General features: G+C 41.3%; 1 protein-coding gene across 9 annotated transcripts in view; it reads left to right on the top strand.

Moving 5' to 3' along the window:
- The window catches only part of TTLL5 (tubulin tyrosine ligase like 5), a 112,532-nt gene that overhangs the window by 56,770 nt on the left and 42,822 nt on the right, over positions 1 to 12,940 (top strand). For 5 of the 9 annotated variants that reach the window (XM_088672458.1, XM_035108181.3, XM_088672412.1 and 2 more), the window contains exons 25-30: positions 411 to 557; positions 2,491 to 2,591; positions 3,571 to 3,683; positions 4,163 to 4,276; positions 6,048 to 6,437; positions 8,054 to 8,244. In XM_088672458.1, the coding sequence (XP_088528584.1) occupies positions 411 to 557; positions 2,491 to 2,591; positions 3,571 to 3,683; positions 4,163 to 4,276; positions 6,048 to 6,437; positions 8,054 to 8,244 (1,056 nt within the window). The remainder of the gene's footprint in view (positions 1 to 410; positions 558 to 2,490; positions 2,592 to 3,570; positions 3,684 to 4,162; positions 4,277 to 6,047; positions 6,438 to 8,053; positions 8,245 to 12,940) is intronic. The other 4 variants (XM_088672403.1, XM_088672409.1, XM_088672434.1 and 1 more) reach the window with 1 other exon arrangement.

Genomic DNA, 12,940 nt, shown 5'->3' on the forward strand with positions numbered 1-12,940 from the left:
GTACCGTAGTTCTCCGTGCCATTGGCTGATGGCATAGTAGGAGGAATTGGTGTGGTTTTTGAGACAAAGTTGGTGCAAGGCACAGAGCATAGAGAGTGACCAGAGGTGGTGCCAGAGATGCATGAAGGTGACAATAATATAAGTGGTCAGAGTTTTATCTGAAAGCCTGCTGTCCTTAGAGAGATGCACTTTTGTCTGCAGTTACTTTCAGCAATCATAGATTATGTTAGAATCCCAAGGCTTTTGCTTTGCACCTTTTTGTCAATGAGTTTGCTTTTAGTTATTGACTTTTTGCAACCTAATTTCTCTTATCCTCAACCCAAACAGACTTTGAAAATTGTTTCTAATAGAGTGGTGTATATGAAGATAAACAAATGGGCTCACTCTTTGATTTTATTTCTTGGTGGCAGGAACTGGTTGTTCGCTTTTTAAAGCGAGCAGCCAATAATCTTCAACAGTCTTTGAGAATGCTGCTCCCGAGTCGGCGCCTGGCCCTGTTTGACCGTAGGCGCATCTTGGCTCATCAGCTAGGTGAATTCATCATCTGCTATAATAGGGTGAGTGGCATGTGCCAGCTCAGTTCTAACGCAGCAGAGGATTTATGCAGATGATCTAGAGCAGGCATGTCAAACTTGCGGCCCTCCAGATGTTTTGGACTACAATTCCCATCTTCCCCAACCACTGGTCCTGCTAGCTAGGGATCATGGGAGTTGTAGGCCAAAACATCTGGAGGGCCGCAAGTTTGACATGCCTGATCTAGAGCAACACTCCTTGTTTTGTTTTATTGCTTCTAGGGTTGGCCCAAATGTTTCAGAGGAGGAGGGAAAGCAGAAGCATGAGTCATTCATATTCCTGCTTTCTATCCTACTGTAATGATTAAGTAGAATCTTTTTGCATGTTACCTACGGGTGATCCATGAACTTCTGGAGCTCACAGATGGTATTGTGAAATTCTCAAATTTTGTTACTCATATTACAGGATAAGCAGAAGCTTCTGTTTTTTAGCTTTCCCTTTCCCTGTTTCTTCATAATGAAGTGCAGGAACCTACATTTATGTCTTGCTAATCAGGAAGTATCCACGTTCAAATGGCAAAATGCATGCGCAGCCCTGTCAGTTGTGAATTGCGTAGGTGCATTTTACACTGAAACAGCCCCTCTCTCCTCCTGCTCCTCAGGTAAAGCATGTGCATTATGTGTGTTTTGCCATTTATACTTGGCACTTTTTTTTTTTACTAAAGAATGAATTAGCTTTTACTGTATTGAATAGTTAATACCCAGCATCTGGGTAGTGCAGAAGAATCTGCATTTTTATATTTTCAAAGTATTAGAATTACTTTCACAATCAGGATTTTTTAGGGGTACATTTGTACTATAAAGATACACAGTAGATGGTAAATCAGTTTATAAACATACATGATTTATTGCAGCAAGAACAGATCAGTTAGGATTTTAAGAAACAAATGTTTAAGCTACTGAACGTCTTGAGGCAGAGATGTGTTTATTTCACAATTTGGATTCAAGAGAAATTTATTTCACTCAACTGAGATAACTGTATATACATTTTGAATAAAAGCTCCTTGTCTTGAGCAAGATAAGCAAAACTCATCTTGTTACTGAAGTCTGTTACCATGAAGTTACATTCCAGTGGTAAGAATATTGTCTTCAGTCCTGTGCCTCAGGCATAGCCATGCTGCTACAAGTGCATTTGAGAAGCTATCACTGGCTACCTGAACTAACAGATCGTGTTTTGGAGTTTTTGGAGTACAGGAGAAGATATCATGGAATACTCACTGAGGTCTCATTTAAAAGATAACCTTTCTAGCACAAAAACAAATTCAATGCAGATCCCAAAACTTTTTCTAAGAACACAAAAATAATTATATATCGATTATAAAAATGGAAAGCAGAATTCCTCCCTACACAGTTGTAATCAGCAAAAGATTAAAAATAACTATGATAACGGCGCAGATGGTCAAATGCTAGGAAAACAGAAAAGTGTTTGCCTGGTGCTGAAAAGATGTTGGCACAGTGAGTCTCCCTGGAGAAAGCATTCCATAGGGAGGGGGCCAAAATGCCCACTCTCTGTACCACACTCCAAACTTCTCTTGGAGTGTGGATTTGCAGAAAGACCTCTGATTATAATCTCAGGGTCCAGGTAGGCTCCTGTCAGAGGAGGTGTTCATAAACTATTGGGATCCTAAACTGTATAAGTCTTTATAAGCGAAAACCAGCATGTTAGACTGGACTCAGCAATATACTGGCAGCCATTGCAGCTAGACCAGATCAGTGTATATGATTGGACACTGTGTTCCATGTCACCAGTCTGGTCGCTGAATTCTGCACTAGTTTCCAAACCGTCTTAAAGGAAGCCTCACCTGTAATGCATTGCAGTAATCCAGCCTTTATGTTACGTAGAACATAGACCCTAACAGGAAGCCTTTATGTGCAGGAAGGCTTGTTTGAGAGGTTACTTAATTTTACTTATTTCCAGGAAACAGATCAAATGGCTCAGAGAAAGTTAATGAAGAATCAGGAGGACGAAGAGGAAGGGGTAGATGCTGAAGGCTTTCACAAATTTGTTGCTAAGGCAAGGTATGAATTTACTTTAAAGCAGGAATAATTGTGCCAGGCTCTCGTACCTTGAACTGCAGCAGAGGGGGAGTTGTTGGCGCTATGCTCAGTGCTTTGGGAGGCACTGAGGGCTGGCAAAATGCTTCTTTTACCCCTCCCTAGGTGGGAAAGAACCCTGGATTTTGAGGCTTTCTTTAGCTGCATATGCCTCTTCTATGAGCAGAATTTTCAAATGCCACATGGCAGCTGATATGTGGGGGATAAATTCTGCAATGGTAACAGCCATGTGCAGCCAAGGAAAGCCTGTGAAATGCAGGCTTCTTTCTTGTGCTCCTCAAAGTGGTGATGGTGGAGAATGAAGGGGAGATGAAGGGAAGAAAGAAGCTTTCTGTGGCTGCTTGTGCCTGTTCCCTGGGCAGAATTTGAATCAAGCTCATAATCCAATGAATGGGAGTTAAATGCTGCTGTGTTGGCTGCTAGTGCCTGTTCCTTGCTCAGAACAGGCACCTAGAAGCCAATGCAGAATCAAATTCTACCCTCCCACCAATCAAGCTGTTTGATAAGTGGGTGTGGTTTGGGGAAAATGGCCTCTGTCAAGATTGGCCTGTGGCCTGGATATTCTCTACCCTACCCTTTTTGTAGGGCTTCTTTATGTGAAGGGATTTATGTGAGCTCAATTGTACATGCATAGAAACTCCCCTCTTGTGTGCTGTCGAATGCACAAAGGTTGGGAGCAGCAGGTGTAAGCCTGTGCTCCTACCTCTGTTCATTATTGAAGCAGGTGAGGTATTTGACCTATCATTGTCTTCAGTTAGTTTTTCCTTCTGTCTCTCTCTCTCTTTCATAGAATCAGAGTAGAGTTGAAAGGGACCCCAAGGGTCATCTGGTCTACCCCCCTGCAATGCTGATGCTTCAAGAGTCTCTCTGTATCTATTTCAGTTCTGTCACCACATTGTAAAAGCTTGCCACTTGCTCCTTTTCTACTCTTTTCACATCTTAGCGAAAGTGATCTTGAGGAGGTGTTGACTTTTTACACCCACAAGAATAAGTCAGCAAGCGTCTTCCTGGGAACAAATCCTGGAGTTACACAGAATGCTACCAGCAAGTTGAAAGGTAAGGCCAAAGAAAGTGAGCATACTTTTTGCTGCTTATCATTGTTACTGATAATTTCCCACAGAGAGATGGAGAAACATAGGCGCAGTATTTTTTTAAACACTCTCCCCCCCTTTTCTCATTTTATATACATTTAACAAAGAAGAACAAAAGTATACAAAAGCAATCTACATTTCTTTCAGCTTCAACTACATTTCTTTCCTCCTTTCTGTGGTTACATATTTTATAAATTTTCTCCACTGCATATAAAAACATAGGTGCAGTACTTAACTTAGTCTCCCTAGGTAATGTGTGGAAATACCAAATTGACAATAATTTTTGGTGCTGGAATGGATTTGTGCTTGTAATATACTGTCAAATTATTTACCATATATTAAAAAGCGGTGGTGGGTAACACATTGGAAAGTCTTGTTTCATACTGTTCTTCAGCAGAGTTATAATTGGGATTCCCCCCCCCCAATTTCCAAACTTCATTTCAGATCAGCCAGAAACAGTGGAAGAAGCTGCAAAACAGCAACCTGAAACCCCAGTAGAAAAGGAAAATGTGGCAGAGAAACTGAGAAGTGACCAACTCAAAGCAACCAGACTATCCAGTGAGTGAGAACAATGGAGAGGACTAAACTAGCAATACATAACATTAGGAACAGGTGCTGGATGTTAGGGTCTGACAGAATTTTATGGCTTCTTTTTGAATTCAGACACATTTATAATTGGTGGCTACAGCGATAAATGGTATTTGTTAACAAATCTTCCACTGACATTAATATTTATAACAGAATAATCAGTCAGCTGACATGCTAAAAATGTTACAGGTAGGTAGCCGTGTTGGTCTGCCGTAGTCGAAACAAAATAAAAAAAATCCTTCCAGTAGCACCTTAGAAACCAGCTTAGTTTGTCATTGGTATGCACACGAAAGCTCATACCAATGACAAACTTAGTTGGTCTCTAAGGTGCTACTGGAAGGTATGCTAAAAATGGTCATTTCTTCCCAAATTCTAAACCCGTAATCTAGAGTTAATCATGGTCAGAATTCTTTGCTATATTTCCATTGCGGTGTCAGTAACAATGGATCAGTCAAGTGGAAGGTACTCAAGTCCACTGTTGGAGAACTTGTGGCTCTTTAGATGTTGCTGGACTCCTTATCAGCCCTAGTCCAGCATCTTTTTTCTCACATTGTTCAGCCAGATGCCTATGGGAAGCTTGCAAGCAGGACCTGAATGCTGCAGCACTCTCCCTACTTGTATTCAGAGGCAGTTGAGAAAGAACATAGTCATCATTTTATAAGACTCATTTGAAAAATTCAGTTGTAGAAAAAGCATGTTATGGAAAATTGTTGTGTAGTCTGCCTTGTATAATATCTCATGTCCTTTGTTTGCATAAGATGGAATGCAACATAACGCTAAGTGGGGCATGCAGGGGGCAATGAGGTTCACTTGCGCAACAAGACTTTTCTACCCTCTTCTTTCCCCCCATGACCCACTAAACCTGTTATGGGTTTCCCCTCAACCTTCCAGAGCAGATTCGTGGGACTTGTGGGGGAAGATGGGGAGCCCAATAGCACAAGCAGATCTCATTCTGCACAGTCAGTAACTGTCCTTCTGCACAATTTTGTAAAAGGCTACTCCAGTGTAATTGTGAATATAGTGGTACCTTCGTTCTCAAACACCTTGATACTCAAATGCCTTGGTTCCCAAATGTCAAAAACCTGGAAGTAAGTATTCCAGTTTTCGAATGTTTTTCGGAAGCCAAATGTCCAATGCAGCTGTCGGCTATTGTTTCCGGGACGCCTGCACCAATCAGAAGATGTGCCTTGGTTTTCGAACATTTTGGAAGTCAAATGGATTTCTGGAACGGATTAAGTTTGGTGCTTTAGTTTTTGTTATTTATTTTGCATTTTTTGATTTTGGAGGCTTTTTTGGTTAATTTGTTTTTGTGACTGTGTGGAACCCAGTTCAGCTATTGATTGATTGATTGATTGTGTGACTGTGGAAATGGATAAAAGCCCCCCATCCAAACAATGACTATCATCAGTGCAGGTAAAAAAAATTTAATTTTTATCATCTACAATACTGTCTTACTTATTTTATAGTACAGTACATTGATTATTGTTTTCGTTTTATGGATAATGGTCTCATTAGATAGTAAAATTCATGTTGAATTGCTGTTTTAGGGGTTGTTTTTAGAAGTCTGGAATAGATTAATCCGATTTGCAATACTTTCTATGGGAAAGTGCGCCTTGGTTTTGGAACGCTTAATTCCAGAAGGAATTAAGTTTGAGAACCAAGTTACCACTGTACTAAATTTGCGTTTTACTTCAATGTTCTCATCAGATTGGATATGTCTTTTTTTTACAAAAAAAATTAGGGATGCCCTCTTCGGCAGAAGATGAACAGAAAGCACCGCAACCCAGCCTCCTTAGTACGTCTTCCTTTGTTCCAAGTGCCATCCTTCCACAAAGCATCAACTCCCAGCTATCCTCTCATCCTGCTGCCTCAGATAATGCACAGGTGCCTGATCATCGCCCAGGGCTCTCTTTTTCATCTGGTTCTAGACTGACTCCTTCCCCTTCTCTCCAAAGCACAGCACCTGACATCTGGTCTAACACAGCAAAAATTACACCCCGCCTGTCCTCAAACAATGCAAGCTTACACCGTTGTCGGTCTGGCAGTTACACTGCCAGCCCCTTCTCTTCCTTTCAGAGTGCTTTGCAGATCTACAGCCAGAGACTGTCCCGACCATCTTCTGCAAAAGCAGGTAAACCATATCTGACTGCTTAGCTGGCACCGTATTGTAATATTTTTATTGTCTAGCAGTATTCAGAATAGCTCGAATTGGCACAAAGGGTCAGAATGTGGCTATGCAAGCAAAAAAAACTCATGGCTTGCTAAAAATAATAATAATTCAGCTAATCAGATTCAGAAATTGGCCTCTAGTTAAATCCTAGATTAATAATACATGTGTGAAATTATTATTATTATTATTTTGGCAACTTCCAGAAATATAGGATCATTTTGCCTCTCCAATCTAGCTGCTGTTGGCACATGACACGGCTTGGCAGTGATCCCCGGCAGTCCAGGAAGTGATGATTAAAGTTTACGCATGTGAAACTGCTTAGGGCAAAGTGTAGGGCAGCAACAGAAAGTAACCTGCATTGAAGTATGAATGGATGACTCAGATTAATAACTCTTTTCTTGGAATAATTCTGTATTTGTTCTGTGAAGTAGCTATTCTGCTCACATTATCAGGCAATATATCTCTCAGTTGTCCCAGAACTTTGTCACTAATGATACACATGAAGGGTTTAAATATGGAGACTGGTGCCATTTTTGGTATGGCATATTCTCACATCCTTGGTGCTTTTCAATTGCCAATTGGGCCACTAGCACCTGAGAGCTTCTTGCATACATTGCTTCTTTTTCCTTGTCAGTTTCTACGTTTGGTAGCTTTTCATGTTGGTGGCTTGCAACTTTCTCACTTCAAAATAGTACTGCAGCATTTTTTTTAACAGTGGTATTTCTAGGTGTTGTATTCTGCACTTCTTTCCTGCATTCACATTTTTGTGATGGTTCCTCTCTTTTCAAGTGGTGAGGCCTTCCTGAGACCTCACTACTAAATACTGTGGCAAAGATTTTAGATATCAGTAGGAAATAATGTCAGTAATTGCCAGCTGTTTACGCCATGCTCTTCCTGCATCTGCTGTCATATTGGGACTGATTCTGCCCCTGAACCACCATCTAGAAGGAAAACTTCGATCCTAAACCTCTGCTGCATTCTTCTTTGGGAACAGAAAATGCTAAGGAGTAATCTCTACGCATATCCGGAGTGGAGTCCCTAAGATTGTTGGATGGTGTTGTATACCTCCTTCTGGCAACTCCTGCAGCCAAGCTGGTGCCAAACGTTTTACTGTGCTTTCCTTTGGACCTCATCAGCGATGCCAAGAGGGGGGTCTTGTCATCTGGGCAGCCCAGGACCTCCATACACGCTGCTTGTGTCACTTTGGTGCTGCTAATGCATGTTTGACTTCACTCCCGGAGGCACAATCCATTGTCTCTTTAGACTGATGGATGCCAACATAGTGGTCTGTATTAAACCTTCTCTAGAAACAAAGGAAAAGAATGGAGATTTAAACTGTTTTGTGCACAAAGGAGGGTGTGTGAAGTTGGAATCAGCCAGAGAATTTAACAGTAGAAACTGCAACACAGCCATTCAGAGGAGACTATATCAGTAGGTTCTGTAGAAAACACCATGGTTTTAATTGGTTGTGCAGATGTTCATCTCTTGCCATTTTCAGACACACCAATAACACACAAAGCAGATTCTTTACTGTCTAGTACAAAGTTTTGCAAAGTAATTTTTTTCACCATCTTTAGCAGATTCAAGGAGTCACAGCCCAAGCAAACAACGTGGTGGATCTGCCAGAGTTAACAAGGATGGAGATGACTCTTCTGAGAGCAAGCAGTACAGTCATGGTCTTGTTACAACAGAACTGCAGAGACTGGCAGAGAAGCAGGCAGCCAGGAAGTACTCTCCTTCTAGTCACATCAGTCTCCTTACACAGCAGGTACAGTGGCAACAGTAGTCTATGGAACGAAGTCTGTGCATGAGAGCTTGGACAGAATGTTTTCGCTAGTTAATGGTTTTTAATGGATCTTGGGCAATACCTGATCGCATCACTTTAAAATGCTCATTTTGTTTTCTCTCGGTCCGTAAAGAGTCTTGTCAAGGGCAAAATGTTGTAGGGAAATAATTTCTTTTTGAATTAGACTTACACCAGAGGATACTGGAAGCATTACATACAAAATGTAGATGCACTTTTGCTAGAGGCATAGCGCAAAAGAAAACAATAGTAGAGCAAAATAAAAAAAAATCCTTCAGTAGCACCTTAAAGACCAACTAAGTTTTTAGTTTGGTATGAGCTTTCGTGTGCATGCACACTTCTTCAGATACACTGAAACAGAGGCCACCAGACCCTTATGTATATTCAGAGGGTAGGGGGTGGGGGTGATGGGAATGGGTGATGGGCTGATAGGAGTGTTAAACCTGTTGATGACTGTTAACGACTGTTAATGACTGCAATTGGTCTTGCGGGGGGGGGGGGAGCAAGGGCTGAGGTGCTAAGGAAAGCTTGATCATGTATAATGAAATAAGAATCCTATGTCTTTGTTCATTCCAGGTGGCTCCATGGTTTTAAGCTTGCTAATGAGTTGCAATTCAGCAACTTCTCTTTCCAGTCTGTTTCTGAAATTTTTCTGTAATAAAACAGCTGCTTTGAGATCTTGTACAGAATGTCCTGGGAGATTCTCCTACTGGTTTCTCTGTCTTGTGGTTCCTGATGTCAGATTTATATCCATTTATCCTTTGGCGTATGGTTTGGCCTGTTTGTCCAATATAGAGAGCTGAAGGGCACTGTTGGCATTTGATGGCATACACAATGTTAGAAGATGAGCAATTGAATAGTCCTGAGATGGTATGTTGGATGTTGTTGGGGCCAGTAATGGTGTTGTCCGGGTGTATGTGGCAGCAAAGTTGGCATCTGGGTTTATTGCAGGCTCTGGTACCAGTGTCCATGTTAAGTCTGGTGGTTGTATTATTGTGGGTGAGGAGTTGTTTAAGATTGGGTGGCTGTCTGTAGGCAATGAAAGGTCTTCCTCCCAGAGCTTGAGAATAGTAGAGCAAACTGTTATAAAATAGCCCAGTATCTGATCTTTAATTCTGCTGTCATGAAAGCAAGTAATAAAATTATTGAGGTTTGTTTGCACAGTTGGGAATTGTGGATGAAGGAGAGTCTACCAACTGTTGAAACTGCAAATAAGGGAGGGAGGGGGTGTTCCCTTCTACCATGATTTAGTGTGGTTAGCCAGGTCACAGGAAGCTTCAGGGAGCTGATTTACTCCTCATCCTACATCAGTGATGGGCAACCTTTTGAGCTTGGTGTGTCAAAAAACCGAGCATAACTCAGGTGGTGTGTCATAAAAACCATAAATTCATGATATTTATAGTTTAAATAACAAAAATGTATAATTGTAATATATAACCGTATTTAATAAACAAAAAACCAATTATTTAACCAAACTAAAAAACCCAGAGGTGCCCAGAGTTGTTGAGCTTTTTAGGGGGAGCTGCTGACCAAAGTTTTGGAGGATTTTTGGGGGTGTGTGTGCAAAAGTTGCTTTGCTTTTTAGGGGGATGCCCCAAAGCTGCTGCGCTTTTTGGGGGGAGGGGAAGAGAACAGAAATAAATGACGAATAATACCTTCGCTGGAACTAACACACAGCACCGACATAGTCTGCCAAAGCGCCAAAAACCCCAGCACAGAACGGGTTAAAAAATGAACGCTGTTACACCCAATCATTGCCTGCCAAAGCGCCAGAAAAACAGCACAGAAAGGGTTAAAAAACCAATCTCTGGCTACCAGCAACAACAAAAAAGGATCTGGGTTTTAACAGCGGAGACAACGGGTTTTAACAGCGGAGACAAGCTGTAGCGGAGACAAGCTGTAGGAGGAGCGGGAGAAGAAATGGGGGGGAAACAACAACAGCAGCGTGAGGGCTCTGCGTGTCACGTCTGACACGCGTGTCATAGGTTCGCCATCACTGTCCTACATTCATGCAGATGAAGTAGGAGCAGAAATAAATCCTATAGTTACCCCACACCATCCTGAACTTACCAATAAGTGGACCTATCTTTTTAAAGCAGCAGGAAACTTGCTCAAACAGCCTTGGATCTCCCCTGTCCGGGCGAAGGATCCTTCTGGAGGAAATGAAGAAACTACTGTTTTGAGAGGATAGATGTAGCAGCTAAAAGAGAAGGGATGGTGTGAGGCAACAGCAGTGGCATCTTCTGCTGCTCCTTTCACAATTCTTGGGTGGCGGGAGTTCTCCTTTCTAGTGTGGTGAAGCAGCTATATTACAAATAGGAATAAAGGCAACTAAGGCGATTGATTAGCACTGGTATTTGGTAGCGGTTATGGAATTAGGTGCCCACAAGAATGTGCAACTTTATATGGAAAAGAGTTACCATTCCTGAAGGCTAGTCTGCTTGCTTGGAACTGGTGGTGTATCTGCTAAAGTGCTCTTGCTTCTGTTTTTCTGTGCTAACAAGTCTGTTCCTTCTCCTTCCTTTCACTCCTTCTGTTTCCTATTTTTCCTCCTTTTAAACAAGATAGGGTTTTCTATATAGAAGCGATTAAAGTAGTTGTGACTGAGCAGTTTGCAAGTAATGTTTCATCGTTTTCGGCTTCAGTCCTAGACTCTCCATTAATGATCCTAGTCTTCTGGTCTCTAGTTGGTCAAAGTTGTGGGGTATCAATAAAAGTTTTGGCTCAAAATTTAATTAATTAATTAACAACAACTGTTTAATAATCTACCTCCCTTAATTAATTAACAACAACAACTGTTTAATAAGCTACCTCCCTTTTTGCTTAGTAAGACTTATGGTGATATGCATTTGGGGGTGCAGATTCTTTTCTTTTTAAAAAAATTACCGGTACCTATCCTTTCTGTACAATATGCTGTGCTGCAGTATCTGATCAGTGTAAGATATTTATGGTAGTTTTATGTATGTGTTGGGGCAAGAAGCAGTAGCCTGTTCCTATTGTCTCCTAAGCTGCTGTGCTTGGTGGTCATAGATGGCAAGTAGGCTGTGTTGAATTGACATAACTTGATAAAGAGAAGGGAGAATTTATTAGGAGCACTGGCTGCCCTTGTCCATGAACAAATGTGTGAGAATTTAGGGCTGGCTATCACTAGGAACAGTTCCAGCTCTTCCTTCCAGAGAGTTTGATCACAGGCATAAAACCAGACCACCCAAGTGAGGGAATGAGATGTATCTTTCTTATCTAAGCCAGCCAGTGCTCAAATGTTGAAGCCAGGTTTCCTGCAAATGTGATGATCTATCCCTAGGACGATGAGCACATATTCCTTTCAAGTTTTATTTTATTTATTTTATTTCAATATATCTATATACTGCTTGATTGTAATAAAATCTCAGAGTTTGCAGAAAGAATGAAACAATGAAATTATCAGTAAAAAGCAGTTAAAGACAAGTATTTAAAATATTCACATGTTTTCATTCTGGTAGGGAGATAATTAGAGGAACAGGTCATTCCTCAAAGAACTATACGGAGTGCAAATAACCTACTGCTGTGGGTTTAGCCTTCTGCTAGGTACCCGTCATTTCAAAACCTGACCTGTAGTTTTACAGTGTGATTTTGTCTGACCAGCACGTTCTGGGTAGAGATTGGACCAATGGCTGTAAAAAGAAGGAGGCAGGTGAATAACATAGTTTATGCTGAAATGATGAGACAAATAATTTCTAATGACATCCCAAAGTGCTCTGTTTTCTTCTACATTGTTTTGGCTTTACATTTTTGTCACTCTTCTTTGTTGAATTATGTGCTTCTAGTAATACTGGCTTGCAGCAACTTCAGTAAGATGTCTCATGTTAGGAAATTTATCTTTAGAAAAGTAATTTCAAAGTTTTCAGACCCAAGTGCTGTTTTTCACTGCAACCTGGAACTTGAGACTTGCTTTATTTATTGAGGGGATGCCCATGTTTCTCCTTCCCTGCCTGACACCCTCCCCACTGTCTTTCTTCTCCTCTGTACTTTGTGACTTTTTAACTTGGTGAATATGACCCACCTGAAGTCAGGGCATGACCCATTTCTAGGTCATGACCTACCAGCTGAAGACCAGAGATTTAAAAGAAGAAAGGTGTCTTTGGAGCACCACCATTCCTGCTGTATTCCAGCTGCAGCAGCTTTTGTGCAGTTGGAATGGACCTTGTGATTTGAAGGAGGCCGCCAGTTGAACCAAGCTGAGCTTCAAGGAACTTTTGTTGTGGGAAGGATTATTCTGTGATCATCAAACGTTTGGCACATCTATGCCCTATTGAAATAGCTCCCACTGAGAAGTTTTGAAGCTGAGAGTACTTAATTCAGAGCCTGACTTTTCAGTAACGGCAAGAAGCAAGTAACCATCCACTGCAGCACAAACTACTTTTTTTTATTGTTAAATGGATGCATACGCTGGAGAAACTACAAACGAATCTGCAAGTTTGTCAGGTTTCCCAGGAATGTCTTTGGCAGGTCTTTGTCTGGAACGTTTTCTGGAGACTAGAACACTTATGCTTTTTATGCATGTGCATATCCTGTAAGCTGGTAAGCTCAGCAAGCAGGGAAGGAATGTCATGGGCCTTTAGCCAGATCAACTTTGGTACACACACAGATTTCACACCTCTCTAGCCCTTTAGTCTTTGCT

This window comes from Zootoca vivipara, chromosome 1, assembly GCF_965207765.1.
Source record: "Zootoca vivipara chromosome 1, rZooViv2.hap1.1, whole genome shotgun sequence".
Lineage (NCBI taxonomy): Eukaryota > Metazoa > Chordata > Lepidosauria > Squamata > Lacertidae > Zootoca > Zootoca vivipara.